This window comes from Sparus aurata, chromosome 9 (genome assembly GCF_900880675.1).
Source record: "Sparus aurata chromosome 9, fSpaAur1.1, whole genome shotgun sequence".
Classification (NCBI taxonomy): Eukaryota; Metazoa; Chordata; class Actinopteri; order Spariformes; family Sparidae; genus Sparus; species Sparus aurata.
Genome location: NC_044195.1, coordinates 20,507,870 through 20,525,638, shown reverse-complemented (window position 1 = coordinate 20,525,638; position 17,769 = coordinate 20,507,870). Strand labels below are relative to the sequence as shown.

The 17,769-nt window shown below is 42.0% G+C and overlaps 1 protein-coding gene across 6 annotated transcripts in view; it reads left to right on the top strand.

The window, feature by feature from the left end:
* The window catches only part of pkp4 (plakophilin 4), a 103,195-nt gene that overhangs the window by 56,454 nt on the left and 28,972 nt on the right, over positions 1 to 17,769 (top strand). For 3 of the 6 annotated variants that reach the window (XM_030429470.1, XM_030429475.1, XM_030429474.1), the window contains 5 exons: positions 4,365 to 4,496; positions 4,885 to 5,078; positions 5,615 to 6,197; positions 8,054 to 8,080; positions 16,943 to 17,113. In XM_030429470.1, coding sequence (XP_030285330.1) covers positions 4,365 to 4,496; positions 4,885 to 5,078; positions 5,615 to 6,197; positions 8,054 to 8,080; positions 16,943 to 17,113 — 1,107 coding nt within the window. The remainder of the gene's footprint in view (positions 1 to 4,364; positions 4,497 to 4,884; positions 5,079 to 5,614; positions 6,198 to 8,053; positions 8,081 to 16,942; positions 17,114 to 17,769) is intronic. The other 3 variants (XM_030429471.1, XM_030429473.1, XM_030429472.1) reach the window with 3 other exon arrangements.

Sequence of the window (17,769 nt, the reverse complement as noted above, 5' to 3'; positions counted from 1 at the left end):
TCATGGCTTATTAATTGCATAGAGGAACTTGGCGAATTTCACCGATGGTCATTAATCTTTTTATTGTCGATCCTGTCAGAAGAGCCCATGGGGGGCTATAGTTGTACATATGCACGGGGAATATTAATACTACACGCGTTTTTTTTCACTTGCGGCCCACTCCCCATTTCCTCGCTGAATACATTTCATTAGTGTTTGAACAGAGCCGGGGACTAATCACAATCACTGTTTTGCTTGGTATTGATTTCTCATTGTGCTGTAGATGATAAATAATCGTCAAACGTGGTAATGTACTTTTTTCCAATCTAAATGAATTAAAGTCTAGATGTGTGGCACAGAGTGTAATGGGCCGAGTTTGTCTGGGAGGCCTCATGGGCCACCGTCTGTCTCCACTGTCTGAGAGTTTGGGATAGAAGTGTTACTGTGGAAACAAGCCTTTTAGCCCCAGGAAATGTCAATGCAGTCACACCTCATGTCCACTGAGAGTAGACAACAAACTGGTCAGGATGGAAACTGTCTCGGTTTCTGTACTCTGTCTGTTTTTGTTCAGCTGTTTTGTTCTTTTTCTGACATGACAGTTGAACATGTCCGCATCATGCTCAAAAAAAGAACCTTGTCATTTTTAACAGCAAGCACTGTGGCAATCTGCATACTGAGGATTTTTGTAATTTCCTATTTTTGTACGTGTGATGTGAGTGACAAGACTCTCCTATCTCTTCAACATGTTTAAACAGCAATTTGTAGGTTGAAATCCTTACTGCATTTATTGTGAAGGTGCGATGAACTAGTAGTTAGTTTGCCTAATATGTGATTGCAATTTTTGCCACACATATGGTAGCATCTCATCCACTGCTTCTCCTCGCAACACAGCTCTATTTCTCTGTACTCCTTCTTAGCAAGGGTGCTTAGCAAGCTCATAATTATAAGGTTGCCACCCTTTATATGCTTTTGAATATATATTTTAAATCTCACCAGTCTGAAAATTAGCATTAAAATACACATTTCTTGTTAATTAAGTTTGCCACACTCCATTATGTAACAGCCAGTGTCAAAATGTTAAGGGTGGACATGAAAACAATAATGATTCCAGATGTCACTGTAGTCCTTTTTGGTATGTCTTGCCACTTGGCAGCCATTTTGGCAATGTCCCCAGGCAGAAATTATGCACTAAAAAAGACCAGCCCCCTATCTAAATGAATAGGGATAGAGCCATAACTTCAGTTTCAATGGTCACTTGGACACAAATACTGCATCAGTAGAATAACTAATAATGTTATCTAGTAAAAACTGGCTTAAAAAGTTAGTTTGGTTTCAGACCAAATCACTTAAATAACTGAGACTTTAATGTCTAATGTTTGAATAACCTTGTCTTTCTTGGTAGTGCTGTGCATTAGTGTGATATTCTCCTCTTTGATCTCCAGCCACACCAAATCAGTGGAAACTGTTTTGAATCTCAGTTGTGTGCTCTTGTCAGTGGAAACACACGACTGGCAGATACCGTATGTTTCCTGGTTCGGCTATGATGAAGCAGATGATTGGCTTTATTTGGGAAGGGGCAAGATATGCAACTTCCATGCCTGGTGTTACTGACATTTTCATTCAAAATGCTTTGAGTGGTTTTTCTCTTTTATAACAACTCTGCTGTAGTAATGTAGAGTGCAGAGATATCATTTTGGAAATCAATGAAATTTTCCAACACTTTAATTAAACAAGGCAAACAACCTAAAGGTTGCTCTTTAAACCCTGTACAACAACTATAAAACAGCCTGTAAAGAAAATAGGATTAAACTTCTTCTGAGATACAGACCGTTGTCCATGTATGCTGCTGGACTGTGTAAACTGCGCCTTATTATTCTATATTAATAATAGACAAGAAAGTATTAGATGGCTACAGGGTGCTTGGACAACAGGGGTTACCAAAGAAAATAAGTGTAAGTTGTAAAGTTTTGGATTTCAGCGCTGTGTGAGAACAGACAACTCTGCTCTTGAGTGTCTCTAGGACAACAACATACTCTATCCAGAAGTGGTGATGTGTGTTAAAATAACAACATTAAATTGTTACATATAAGAGAGCTAAATGTGAATGCCAAAAACCCTGCTGCCATACATGGATATTTGAAGCCAGTAATGTTTCATCTTGTGAAGAAAAGGGTCTTCTGTCTTTCTTGCTGTCTCCCTCTCTTCCTGCTCCTCCTTTGGTCTGGCTTTTTGGCATCTCATTCGTCAAACAGGGTCAAGGCTCAGTATAAAAACCCTGTGGTCCGAAATGACACGCTGTGTGCCAGACACGGAGTCACTGCCAGGATGGAAGGAGACAAAGGACTTGTTCAGTCATGTCATTGCTTAGGTTTAAAGGACGTATAAATGCTTTTTGATGTTATAGAACTGTCTTGTTGTGTTACTGTAAATACTAAGTACATCGTCAAGTCCCTTGTGTCACTCTTTGAGCTTTCTCTCTATATGTTCGGGCCTGTCGCAGAGTGGGTTCCCTGCAAAGTGTTAAAAAACAACCCCAGGTGGCATGATCCCTCCAGATGGTTTCATATGATATTTTGCACAGCGTCCCATAGTTATTTGCCTGTAGGCCTGTTGATCTGTTGTGGCAGGAAGGTTTGGACCAGATTCAGACTGTCTCTCTAGCATGAACAAAAAGTAGTTCCGTAGCCTATCGTAGTTGACTATGCAGGTTTCAGACTTCCGTCTTGATTTACAAAAGTGTAATTAAGTGTTACCTGTAATGCTTTGGTTTCATTGGCTACATTTTAAATGAATTGATTTTGTAAATTAATAAAATCGCATTGAAAAAATGTTGTGGATCCTTCAAAAAGATTGTTTTTCGTTCTCACAAATTAATTTATGTCCAACAATATATACATATACACTTCTATATGAAATAAAATGGAAATATCAGCAACATTTCTATCATTTACTATTTAAGCTATTAATAATCAATGAATGCTCATTAAAAAAGGGGCCCACGTGTAAATCTTTTTCCATTTTGCAATTAGGATGGACAAAGAAAGAAAGACAGTACATGACACAATGAATGTGTGAGCAGGAAAGTGAGATGGAACTGAACTCCTTTTTTTTGGGAATATTATTTTTCATAGACATATTTTGAAAATAATATATAGACCACACATGTTTCAATACCAAACATAGATGTACCCTCACATGCACTTGCACTCGTGCACATACACAAACACAGACCTAGACGGGAGGAGGGATGCAAATAACAAAGCAAAATTCATTTTAACTACGTGTTGAGAACGAAAAAGCTCATACAAGTCATCCACATTTGGTGGTTAAATGCAAAAATCTGGATTTGGTGTAGAGACCTGATCCACATATGAATACATATGGAGTTGGATTGAGTCCAAATGTTGAAACAAGGGACCCCAGGATTTTTCCTTTATTAAGTTAATTTATGGTTGAATTATTTTTAAATCAGTAGGGACGTTTTACAAGTGAAATAGGATTTTCTGATATGCACAACAAGATATGAATTGTCTTTGGTGATTAGACACCATCATCGTATTTAAAGGGGGTGATGAAACAGCGCGTTGTATAGGAACCCCCCCCCCCCCCCCCCCCCCGATGGAGGCTAAACACTGGCAGTAGTGGAGTTGGTTTGAAATCTGAATGGATTTGAAAAGGGGCTGGCTTCTGGGGACCTCAGGCCACCACTGTTAGATCTTCAGAGGAGGGAATGCAAGGTGCCAGGTTGTCAGACACATTAGTCCAATGTGTCAACAGGTTTATTCAACAGGTCAGCTCAGGCAACAAAGCAGCTTCTTCACGGGGGTCAGCTCTCATTCTCACACCAGCTAACCAAGCAGGATTCGTCAGACCCTGGCTGCCAATGTTTGCCCCCCCCCCCCCCCCCGCCGCTTGCTGCCTATTGTTCTAGTGATTGGGGAGTACCCATTGACACTGGTCACGCTTAACTAGATTGTGATTATGAGTAAACAACGTGCACAGGGACATTAGGAGGCTAATTCCAGCTCTTGTTTGCCACACTGGTTGTAGTCATGCATGTAGAGAGGGGGAGTGGTGACGGGAAATGTTGAAAGCAGTGAAACTATTTGGAGCATGACTGTATACACTGTTGAAGTGACATGCTTCACAATTTAGCCTTCCCGAATTAGTATGGCAGTAAAATTTAATGACTCCCAACTGTACACAAACATGAAACTAATGTTGCAGAAATCATTGTCTGTTTTCGTTTCCTCTCAACAAAAACAATTCTTGACTGCTTTAATGACTGTTATAATCTTTCCATCCAAAGCCAAAACTATATAATTGTTTCAGACTTAAAGCTCTTCCTCTTGCGACTGACTCCCTGCTCTGCTATGTCTTCCCAGATGCCTCTGCCTCAGGTGAAGCCAAGTCTCGGGTGACTGACAGCTCCCAGTCGCCCAGCTACCGCATCAAGACTGAGTCAGAGCAGGTGTCTCTGTACTCCCCGGAGCAGTCCTCCCTCCATGAAAGTGAGGGTCTGTTATTGCCTTCTCTCCATCTTCTGCAGCCCTCTTTTCTTTCAGTCACTTCTCCATTTTCTGCGATTCTTAAGCTACAAATTGTTTCCTGTTACTTCTCCTTTGATGATACAGAGCGCTGTTTCGTCTCACACCTTTGCCTCGATACTCTGAGTGTCACTGCTTACAACTGATTCATCATCACAGCTTATGAAGGCTGAATTATGTACCAAGGCACACTGAATTATAGGGTGGGAGAACATTTCTCCCCCTCCTGTGCCGTTTGTCATTAGTAATCCTGTCTAGGTAAAGGTCGTGTCTATTAAGAAACCATTTATGATGTCTCTGTCACCCTTTCCTCTCGCCTCTATCTCTCTGCATTTTTCTGTCACACTCTCTCTCTCAGGGTCCACGGGGAATTCACGTAGCTCCACTCAGATGAACTCGTACTCGGACAGCGGCTACCAGGATGCCAGCAGTGGCTACCACAGCAGCCAGAATCTGGGCAAGGCTGAGCTGAGGATGCAGCACTCCTTTCCTGGCGCTGGCACTGGTACCCTAGTGAGGAATGCCAGGGCCGAGGGCCAGGCTTCAGCCCAGGTACTGCCAGCAACTGCACATACAACATATTGCTGTTGTCAGGCACAAAAAAATATCAGTGAAGAGTCATCTTTGGATTGGTTTTTTAATTAAGCAGTCTTTTCACAATGTTCAAGGGCTCTGAAAGTTTAATTACAGAACTGATTATAATCGTTTAATTCGTAACAACAAAACAGAAACACATGCAACTAGGTGTTGCATGTGTTTCTGTGAAGGTAGCAATGTAACGGCTTAAAGGCACAGAAGGTAAACAAGTATACTGAGACACAGTCATGCTTCATACAGGGTTTTATACACACACACCACTGAGAAACCAAATGGCACTGTCACACCCAAGGGAGGGGGGTGGAAAAGAGAAAATAAATATGGCCCAGAGTAAAATCATGCCCAGTAATGAATTTGTTTGTGTAATGCAGGGCTGTTTAGCATTTTATTATCATTGCAGAAGTAGATTTATAGCAGGGAGTTAAACATGATTTTATAGCTCCTGAAGTAACAAATGCATGAAGCCATATTGTTTTCTCTCTGACTCGCAGGTTCCAGCAGTGACAACAGCAGTGCCTGGCCGTGCTATGCGGAGGGTCAGCTCAGTGCCTTCTCGCTCTCACTCGCCAGCCTACACTAGCAGTATGTCCCCCTCCCGCGGCTCCCTGCGTACCTCAGTTGGCAGTGCCTACGGCTCCCCCATCGTAATCGAACCCAAACCCCTCTCCAGCATCTTTTCCACAACCTTGCCCTCTGCCCAGCGCAGCAGTAGCACTGGTGGGGGTGGCAGCGGCTCGCCCTACACCACACAGAAAAACTCCCCTGCTGCACTGCGACGCATGGGCTCCACAAACTCGCGATCGGGCAGCGCCAGCCGCACAACCTCACCCTATCAGGCCTCTGTGAGTTCAACATCAGGCCGCATGGGCTCGCCTCTGACGATGGTGGACGGGGTCAACCCCCCACTGACCAAGCAGCCTGGTCACTCGTCGTCTCCAGTCAGGGCCACTATGACCGCTGTGCCCCAGCACTACAGCTCCACGCTGCCTCGCTCCATGCTCCACAACACCGACCCCTATGGACCCCAGAGTTACGACATTTACGAGAGGATGACGCGACCTGACAGCCTCACAGGTGCTCAGACACATACACACACACAAACATGCACACTGACATTTATATTGTGTTAGCTGAACAGCCATCTCTAACTCACTTAGAGTAACTGCTTTCAAATGTCTGTAAATGTTTTATATAAAAAGGTCTAAGGGCAAGAGTGAATATACAGAATATTCACAGATACACATATCAGAAAGTGGGAAAGATTACAGTACATAGTGATTTCCTCTTTAATTTGCCTCGATATCCCTTCTTTTCCTCTGGGGCATAGCTGTGTGAATCGCTGTAATTGTGTGTTTGTGTGCTTCCAAAATTGATAAAAAGGGCATACAGTTCATAGAGATAGTGCTTCAACATCGTCAGAGTGTATTTTACCTTTGAATAATGTAATATGCAAGAAATTCTAATTTCATCACATTAATAAAAGAAGTTCCCATCAGTTTAAGTGTAAAGCACCCTTAAACATGCCTGATAACATGAAAACAATGATATAATGTAATTAACGATTTTGTGTTTCCTTTATGTAAACCTCAAGTAATTCAGTGACGGCTGTAATATTATTGCTTTTCATACATTCTTGTGAACTCCTTGAGTAGAGGATTTCTAGTGCAGGCTGTAAACATTTGGACAGTGATACATTTATACTTTTATTGGCTTGGCATTGGCTCTGTGCTCAGCATACTGAATCTTAACATAAACAACTACTGTGAGGTCAGCTGTTGTCTTGGAGTTTAGCCAAGCCATAGCTTCTGCAAGAGGACAAATATTAGCTCAGAGATAATATCAGACTGCTGATAGCTTTGCTGTTGACAATAGAGTTGGAAACAACAGTCTAGTAGTCTTTAGTTAGTATGTGGCTATGAAAAGACATTTTTCACATGTTTAAACACCTTGTACACATCACACAAAGACAAGCAAAACATACATGTGCATATGCTCATTAGGTTGATTTTCTATTTTTCTCTCTAAAACATTGTGAGCCTGCACACAGTTAGCTTCAAGAGTAACTTAACACCAGTCTGGAAAACAGTGTTTCACCACTCTCTCTGGTACTCTGTTGCCCCTCCAACCACACCCAACAGTGTGGTTAGCAGTACACTTTTACATCACTGTGGTGAGATGACATGAAAAGTTAAACCACTGGATTTCCTGCTGCCGTTAAGTTACTCTTTAATTTGAGCAAGTTCAACCAAAGTATTGGTTAACTACTTATATGAAAAGGTTTAATAAGTTTTAACTTGATACAAAAGGAGGTGTCTCTATGTACTGAAATAGAAGGTAGAAGAAAACATTTCCACACATAATGGATTTCCTTCAAGCTTCTTTATTTTCATAGGAGCCTTATCAAGGTTATATCTTTGGCACTCACCAGTGTTTGTGTGTGTGCGTGCGTGTGTGTGTGTAATTTCTTCAGAATCATTGAGGTGATCAGGAAGATGATAATTGGAGAACCTGCTAGCCTAAACTAGCATATATATCATTCTTCTGGGAGAGGCAAAGAGGCAAAAAAAAAACAAACACTGGCTATTTCTAGCCAAACATTTATCTTGTCCCAAATCTGGAGCCAACCAATTTTTCCACACAGCAAAAGGGAAGAGGCCAGCCTTTGCTGATTCATGCTCAGCCCTCATGTTTTTAATCTTCTGTAGATAATAAAAACCACAGTTTGTTTATATTTTAGTAATAAATATGTGAATGCTTTTCAGCAGGAGAAGGAAATGAAAGAAGGGTTTTATAAGTGCTCAAAGAAGGGGTCCATTTTTGTTTTCCTCCAAAGGTAAAATAAGCATTAGCATAGCAAATCACAATATTTTTGTTACAAGGTTAATGGACTGATGTCTGCTTGACTTCATGCTGCCTGGGGATACCCTCAGATGCCCTGGTTGATGATGACATTCAAGGTGAACCTTTTTGCGTTGTGTGTGACATCGGTTTCCCATCATCCTCACTGTCCTGTGTTTGCATGTTGGTGCTGCTTGTTTACATCTCTCTTGTATTTGTTACCAGTGAAATTGCTATCTCCAACAGCCTGCCATTTTAACCATTTCATGTAATTCAAGTTATTTCCAATCTTTATTCATCTTTTGGTTTCAGCCCTATATAAATCAGAGAGCTGATCAAATTTCTGTAAGGTTGCAATGTCACAAGGTTGTGTGGCAGAGTTGATGCTGAAACATCTTGGGAAGTGCCTGCTCAGGCCTGTGAAAGCTGACCAATCAGAGCAGACTGGGATTTTTGGCAGTTGTGCCTTAAAGAGACAGGAGCTGAAACAGAGCTCCTGTAGTGAATGGAAGTGCTTATTAATGGACAGTATGAGAAAAATAATGTGAGCATAATAATGGAAGATTAATACTTAAATGTGGGTCAACTTGTAAGCAATAAAAACAAATAGAAAGTTTGGGCTACATATATTGGATTTAACATCAAACATACTCTAACTATTAGTTCATATGGTGTAATGGCTAAAAATGCTGACACAGGCCCCCTGTTAAGCCGGGTGGAGTGTGGACCCAAGAGCGGACACGGAGGCAGATCAGAGTTAGAAACTTGGTGATTTATTGAACACTGAATAAACGAATGCTGAGCGCTCCCGACGGAGTCCCTGTCCGGTAGAGTGCGGATGGTCTGTGCTGGGGTCCCAGGGATGCCGGTGTTGTGCCAGGTGCGTCAGACGGCGCAGGGCGAGGGAGAGCCGGAAGAGGTCCAAGGAGCTGGGAGGCTGGAGCAGGTAGTGCAGGTAGCCGGCGGGTCGTGGGTCACTGGGGGAAAGGACACGAAAGTAATTAATCTCAGCAAGAGAACGGAGAACACAGTAGAAGCTGTAGTAGCTACAGTCTGTGAGCCATGTACCACATCTAGTCGAAGTAATCATCTTGCAGCAGGCAGCGTGAAGACCTAGGCTTTAGTCAGCAGCCGCTGATTGCCAACCTGCTGCAGGTGTGTCTGTGACGACGGCTCCGGTCATCGATAACTCCGCCCAGCCTCTCCAAGCGCCTCTGCAAAAATAGGTCAGGAAACGCAAAAAAAAACCCCACACCAAGCACACAATATATTACAGACATAACACCCCCCTTTTTTTAAATTTGTGCTATAACTCGGTCCCACAAACTCCCTTCTCCTAGGCTGCTTTTCAACCAAAGTTCTTCTGGTATAGTACCCTATGAAACCATATATAACCTGTGGTAATTGGCTGTACTGAAAAATAAGAACTGTTTTGCATTTCCATCTGTGACATTATTCTTAAATGTAGGCAGGGTTGTTGCCAGCCCCCGATCTTTGGAGATAAACCCATTACATTTTCCAGCAGTTTGGAAATAACAAGAGAAATTGCTCCTAACTTTTGAGGAGCTGATGGATGTATTAACTGTGATTTATACTGCCCAGTACTGCCTGAAAGACATATACAAACTGGTAGCCTTCTTGTACCCTCTGCTTCATTCACATTTACATCTCTAGTGGTACCACACACTTACTACGCACAGCACGCACGTGTGGTTGTATATTACAACAAGGAAAAAACTTTGCCTCCGATAGGGCTGCAGGCAGCAAGACAAAAGACGGGTGGCACAGAACAAGCTTTTAGGAAATCTAACATCAGAGCGTAGACGGCAAGACGGTTCAGGTTGTTCTGACTGACTAATTAGTGGTCTGCAGTGTTTTGATTCCGCCTTTTAGTATCGGGTCAGTGTGCTGCGTACCTCAAAATAACTTTTTGATATTGGATCCGCTAAAATAACTGTTGTGATGTGTAATGAATTGAACTGAACTTAGCTGGATTGTTGGTGGAAACAAGCCTTTAGTGTGCTAAAGTGGGTTGGTACTTTTTACAGATAGCTGTGGAGATTTGTTGGCACAGGTCACCTGTAACAGATATCAATCTGCTCTTTATTGGACTGTAGAAATCCCAACCGTGATTAAATGACGGAGACTTTGTGACCCCTCGTTGCAAGAATTCCTCATCTTTTGGGGACGCGTTACCCTTCTCTCAGGTGTTCATTTTCTACTGCATTTGCAGGTTCCTGTAAGTAGGCAGTTATGTCACAGTGCCATAAGTGATGGTGTCTCAAGCGGACACAAATGGGTTTTCAGTGTCTGTCCTCTGAGCAGAGACACAGGCCTAGTTCTCCTCTCTCTGGTAAAGCACCCCTCACACATCCTCCCTCTTCCCACCCCTGCTTGCTCTCTCATATACACTTCAGCGAGGCCTTACCCCTAATACAGTAATTTGTCAGTGTTTGATGAGCCGTGGTGGAAGGAAATGGGGTGATCACATGATCTGGCTCAATTGCAAGGATTTGGCAAACGCCATCCGACAGCCTAACCTTGATACTGTTGCTGTCGGTGGCTTCCTGTCGGTATCTATCAGCAGATGTTATTTTGCCTCCGCTACTCACCTCTCCTTTCCTCTAACACATTCTGTGTTTTCCTCTGTTTTCTTCTATGCCTTCATGTGCATTTACTGTCTTCACCTATCTTGTGCTCTTCTCCTTCCAATCCCTTCTTTGTTACTACCTTCTGCCTGGCTCCGCTCCTTGCACTGTCATTGGCAGGAAGTCTTACCTTCCCTTCCTGGCTGAAAAATGAAGACAAATTGTCTCTAATAATGTGCTCATTACGCCCCATGTCCATTTCGGAGCAGAGTTGTATGAGGAAAGAGCAAGGGGAAATGGCATACCTGCATGACAGCCAGGCCACCAGGGTAGTCTCAGCCATGGTACACTCTGTTTGTACAGCTATTCTCAATGATTTTCTGGTGATCACGCCAGTTCTCTTGCTTGTTTGCAGAGGGTTCTTGAAAATGATTTTTGTTGAGGAACGCAGTCAGCTGCATCCATTTAAGTGTTTGTTTCTCCAGAGCAAGCACGCGCCAAGCCGCCACCGCCCTTCATCTAGCCTCTGCCAAGTGTAATCTGTTAAAGCCACGGTGAGAGGGCTGAAGGGGGAGAATTAAATGACTATAACGCACCAGGAATGTGGGCCATTCATCCTCCATAGACAGCAGTATGTTATTTCTCCCTGACAATTTGCAGATGCTTTTAGAAGTGACTGCAGACCCTTCTGTCAGGGGAGTAGAATACAGAAGGCAGACGGATTAGTCTTCTCTAAGGTTGTTTGAATGTTGCTACTTTCAGGAGTGGGGCTGCTGAGAGGAAGAGATATGCACTGAGGCTCCTGTGTCTGGTAGATTCCGTCCCTCGCGCTCGGTCACAGCTGTGCCAGAAAGCCTGGTTCATGTGGCCAGGCTTTACACGGGATGAGAAGTCTCTGGTGGTCCTTGGCTGCCTCATTAACCTTCCTTTCATTCTCATCCTTTCTTTTTTCTCCCCCTCTTATATTCTCTCCTGCTTTCTTCTCCGTTGCTCCCGCCTTTCCTTATGTCTTCCCAATACCTCCCCTCTTTTCTTTTTAAACCTTTGAACAAGAGAAGCTGAACTGATTTCCTGCCAAGCTGCTGCTAGTGGCTATTGTGTGCACTGCCACAGAGGCTGAAAGCCGTCCTGGGCTTTTGAGTGTGGCACTACAGCAGCAGCATTATTCAGTTTTACTCTGTTTTTACTCCCTATCCTGCACTAGAGCACGACTGCCATTTCAGAGTACTTGTTTATATGTAGTTCATATTTAAGTTCCTTTGTGCCTCCAAGCTATTTGGGTATTAAATACAGTCCATTGATAGGTTCAATATTGTGGACCTGCATTTTATATTGTGGCTAAAATGGCTCATTTAGCGTAAAGCCACAAGAGAACATGCTAAAAGCTAAGAGACGTTTGCCCTGGAGTGCCCGAAACCCTCTAAGCTGCTCTAAAAGCATTGCATTAAGTGGCTCATTGCTTTTATTAAAACGGTGTTGAAAAGGAATTTCTTTTGAATGGCTAATTGAAATGACTGGTTTCACCACCAAGCAACCACCAAGTCTGCGACAATGGAAAAAAAACCTGGTAGCCACTGTGGAATGAGACTGACATTCAGCCCACGAATTAAACAATGCAGGGTGGTCTATTGAAGTAGGGTAGTCGACAGGAGGAGGTGAAGTGCTATTGTCAGGGGACAACCTGTTGCATAGTCAAAGTAAAGAAATAATTTTGTAGTAAAGACACAACTACAAAAAAATTAATTCTGGAAGACTTACCAAAAACCACGCTGAATGGCACGCTGAATGGCAATATTGCACATATGTCCACCAACAGTTTTTTTAAACTCACATAGATACAAGCCACCTGAAAATGCCTGATTTTTCACCCAGATCAATGCAACTAACGAAAATGTTGAAAAACACCCTATGATTGTATGTTCCAGAATCCGCACCAAAAGTTAATTCAATCCAATCAGTAGTTTTTGTGGAATCCTGCTGACAAACCAACTAACAGCTACAATAACTGGCCTCTGTTTACAACTCAGTTTGTTTAAACAGACAACTGCTGATAAAAATTACATTTGAGGAAACCTTTATTTGTTTTATAAGTTTTACTTTAGTTAGTAAAAAACACTGCTACGCAGCTAGAATTTGCACTAATCACAAATAAAAGTCAACAGAACAGACAATTAAATATCATGCAGGATAAAATCCCAGAGTAATGTAAAAACAATTAAACAACCATTATGAGAGCCCATTTATTAGTAACAATTTAAGTACGATTGAGAGCCAAATGAAACGAGGTAGGTCTTGAGCTGTGATCTGAGCATGCAGATCTGATGTAGTCTGGCAATTTGTTCCACAGACTGATAATAGACAGATTATTAATGATAATCCAATCTAGTTTACTTGATGAAGAATAATTGTCATGTAACTATGGGTGGTATGCACCTGCCAGAGCTCACCTCTGACAATGAACTCTTCCGGCAGCATCTTCTAACAAGATGTGTCAGAGCGTGTTTTTTTTTTTTTGTGGTTGCTGTCCATATGCTCTCTTGAACAGTGTATTAACCACATAAACAAACTGAAAACAATTAGCAATACAGGTTGCTAGTGGTCTATAATAAAGAAGATGACAACGAAAAGGAGGAAGTGCTTTGAGGCAAATCTACAACTATTAGAGAACAGCTTGCACGCGTGTGGCATTTGTTTACAAGTGAAAGGCCACTCTTTGAGGGGAAAAAATTAACAGTTATATCTAATTAATCCGAGAGTCAGGACAGAGCAAACAAAATACAGGCCTGAAAACGCCTCGTGAAACGTTCAGTGGAATACTGCCAAACCTGACAAGGACACCCACTGTTCAGACTTTTGGCGGGGAATGCTCATTTACCCTGTACTCTATACTCTACACTATACTATTACCAGTGTTTGTTTGTGTTTTTGTAAGTAAGTAAGCTCAGTCCATGGCTGTGTTAACCCTGTCAGACAAGAGTAATAGAGGCAACCATTCGTCACTACCTAGTGACCAATCAAAACTTATAGTACCAGTATATTGTAAGATGTCTCTTACTATAAGTTGAATGGTTTCCCTCACAGCATTACTATTTAAAGAAAAACAGTCAAGCCATGTCTATTAACATTAATCATTAAACATGTTAAGTACTTCTGTTATGCAGCTAAAGGTTAGAGGGTCCTTTGACCAGCTGCCTGATGCCCGCCCCCCCGAGCTCTGCTTAGTAACTGCCCAAGACCTTTTGCTCCGAAGGTTAGTCTTAGTCTGGCGTGCTATCTACATCTAAGATCTTCCCTCGCCCTGCCCCCAGAGGCCCCCCCTCACTCCCAGAGGAGGCAAATATTCTTATTTATTAATTTCCTCTGTCTCAGACTGTGACAAGAATCCCTCATTTAGCCGGTCCTGCATGGCAGAGTTGTTGTTGAGCAGCAGTCTGTGTCTGAGCTCATGCAGTTGGAGAGGACCCAAGTGACGTTTGGAGGCTCGTGAAATGTGCAATGAGCAGATAGTTGCCAACTGTATACTGGTCCACTGGGCTTCACAGTTTAGTGAGCTTCACTGATTTAACACAAACACAGAGACATAGATTTTAATTTTGTACTGTGTTTTAATTAAACATGTGTTTTTGTTTTACTGCAGATTTGTCCCTCTTAACCTTGCTAACCCTATTGATCTAGGGAGGGTGTAAACCAGCAGGCTGCTTTAACCTGTCAGAGATGTGCTTCACTAGGAGGGTGTAGAGTGCAGCATTTTCACACCGTCCTCCTGGTTCCACCATATGACTGTAAAGGGACTCCTCTCTGCCAGTAGTATTCACTAGTGCGATGCAAGGACCCCCCCCCCCCCCCCCCCCTAAAAAAATAAAAATACAATAAATAAAAATAACAGGTAAATATGCTATTAGGAACACACAACCAAGCTCTATTGAGAATCAACCCCAGCTCTCTGCAGTGGTGGGCTAGAAAATGGCTCTGCATGTGCTTATTTGTTCTTATCAATGTGTCACACGCACTTTTTTCTACTCAAACATGGAAATAATTCCAACATTTTCCTACATGTTTGTAAATACCTGTCATCATCAGACCAGTGGACTTTGCAGGCACATTTGGGGGAAGGTAGTAAGTGCTGAGGGCTGTCCAAACCTACAATTTATCCAGTCCGCAAGGCCCCCACTTTCTGCAGAGTCTGCTTGGGTTGCAGTCCCACCAGTCTGAACCAAACATTCACTGCGATATGTTGTAGGACTTATTTTGAATGAGAAAAAACTTTATTTAAAAAAATTGCTAGAATTAATATTCAACCACATACATGACTGTGAACACATCACAGTATGTATGACTAAAGACTGCAAGTCTGCAAGAAAACAGAACTTAATCTGTGCAGAAAACATATTAATCTGAACTCCTTTACCTTTTGGAAATAGTAGGACCAACATGAATAGTGAATAACATTGAAGATCTGAAACTGACCTTCTAAGGAAAAAAACATTTCGAGGTTGGTTGAGTCTTAATAGAAGGTGATGGGTGAGGAGTCTCATAGCTGTGATTCTAGACCTTGTTGTTGCCTCATCCTGCTGTTATTGTTTCACATCTGGACTGAATCTGAGTCAGACCGGACTTGTCGCTTCATGTTGCGCCTGCAGCCTGTTGTTACAGGGACTTTTAGTTACAGAACTCACCTGTGTGTTTCTTTCCCCTCACCCCTGTCAGGTTAGCATATTGCCGATTACAGAAGCTGATTCCCATATTCCACGTTTCCCAACATCTGCTCTTGCCATGCTCTGATTGGTTCACACCCTACTTGGTCTAGCATTTTCGGCTCTAGTTGGCATTCCACAATTTTAATTTGTGTTTAAACCATACCACACTGTTTCATCAGATCCACAGTGGCATGATGTGGTTGGATGTTCTGTCCTTCTGTACGCATTATTCTTTGTATAAGTGCTACCAATTACCATCCAGGCGAGTTCACAGTGTTCTTAAATTTTGCCATTCAACCCGCAATTATTTAGGTTTAGCCTTTGTGCCATTTTTAAGTGCAACAGAGACCACAGGGCAATGCAGCAGTCTGTCTGTGCCAGTGCTACTGCTTTGAAGTTGGCTTTGTGTCTCAAGGCTAAGTAGCTTTATAGAGAATTGGAAAAATATTATAGATATATTATATAAGTCTTAAGTTAGTGTGACAAAAATCAAATTCATGGTAACATTGTTTATTATTATAACCTCACGTTCTGTACAATATTCACACAATTTAGATTTTTCAGTTATTTATAGGTATTGTGTATACTACCTTTTGATTTTATATGTATTCATTACTGATATTCCACAAGCATGTCATACCTCTTTTAAAGGACCTTGATGTTACAGTTTGTAGCAATTTAAATGTATTTATCACTTTTTTATGGGCCATATAATATTGGATTGTAATGTGACATGAAAAATTAGACCCTTATTGTCTTTCTCAGTTGGCTATACAAGCCAAGCTGTTAAATGCTGCCAGACTGTGGATTTCTTTGTCAAGAAATCGGGTCAGATTTTCCTTGACACGATGTGACTTGTATGTTCTCTAGTACCTCGTCTTAGCAGCTGATATTGGTTAAGAAATTGAGTAAACTAACAACTGGCCTCCCAGCACAACACAGAAGTTCCACAGAGCTCCTTTAAATTTTAACTGAAGGTGAAAAAAATCCTTTCTTGCAGCATACTGGTTCCCATTAATTTCTAGCCAGTATCAAAATGAACTTGCATGAGAGAGGTCACAGTGAACATCACATCTGCTTTTATTTTTTGTCAGGGTCCCATCATTGTTGTATGGTAATGCAGAGCAGTCTTTGCAAATCAGTGCACTGCAATACCATGGAACAATGACATTACTGTAACTTTGACAACAATTAAAGCAGACATGCTGTTTAATATGATTGATTACCCAACTTGCGCAAGGGTGAAGTCTCTTGAGCTGTTTTTTGTACCATCACAGAATAAATGGAAAGCAATGGCTGCCTAGAAAGTGAATGGAAAATAATTTGATAGTGTAATACAAGCATGCCTTAAAAAATGTGGAAACATAAAGTGAAAACACTTCCCTTCCTTTTTTATTCCTATTCTACTATTTCTTGTCATCTTCACCTTATTTAGCATTCTGATATGTTTCAGACATTTAACTGATGCTGTAATCCAGAAAGAATTACAGTAAATAAGCTAAAAAGTCATTCAGTTTCTTGCTGAATGACACTTTGACTGGACACAGGGGAATTGATTGAATGAGCTTTGCTCTTATGGCACTCAAACCTTTGGCACTTCAGTTATGAGACTGTCTGTCAAATCAGTACACCATCCTGCTGCTAAATGCATATCTGCTAACCACTTTATCCACTAACCGCTCTGCTACATCTTCAGGAGTACGGAGCTCATATGCCAGTCAGCACAGCCAGCTGGGCCAGGACTTAAGGTCAGCCATATCCCCGGACCGCCACATCGCACCAATCTATGAGGACCGCACGTTCCAGGGCCCATTGTACCGCAGCCCGAGCCACACCCAGGGGGGCACCCTCTACAGGAGCACTTCAGGTTGGTATTTATATGGTAAAACAAATGACAAACCACCAATGTAAGCCTCTAATTATGGGCTGTCCCCTTGTAATGACATAAAATGCCATAGATGTCTAACACCTTTAGTTACCTTTATTTTGATCTACAGTTCATCAGTACATGAGGTAATCTGTCATTACCAGATGCTTTATCAACGTACTGTGTTCTTCTAGCGATTGCACCTATCTAGGTAATGTTAAGTTTAAAAATTCAATTATTGAAGGGGAATTTAAGTGGGATTCTCGAATAATAGCATATGCCCTAAGTAAGGGTTGTGTTGGTCATTATTCCCTTCCTCCTCTGTTTCTTTATATTTATGCAGTGGAGTCATGCAGGTCAAGATTAGCAGTGTTTCTTTTCTCATAATATTTTCATTTCAAACAGACACGGAGTACTTGTTTGTATTATCACAGATGCTCCCTTTGTCCTGAAATCTCTCAAAGTCCTTCCCATTTAATCGGAGGCCCTCTTGACTCTTGGAGAGCACCATTTCTCTGTCCACCTGCCCTTTAGCGCTACGTATGTTATGTCTTTCTTCCGTGCCTTTTTCTCTTGCTTTCTATTTTTCTTTCTCTCTGTGTCACCCTCACCTTCCCTGGCTGTCCTCCATTCCTCCCTCCACTGTCAGGCAGAAA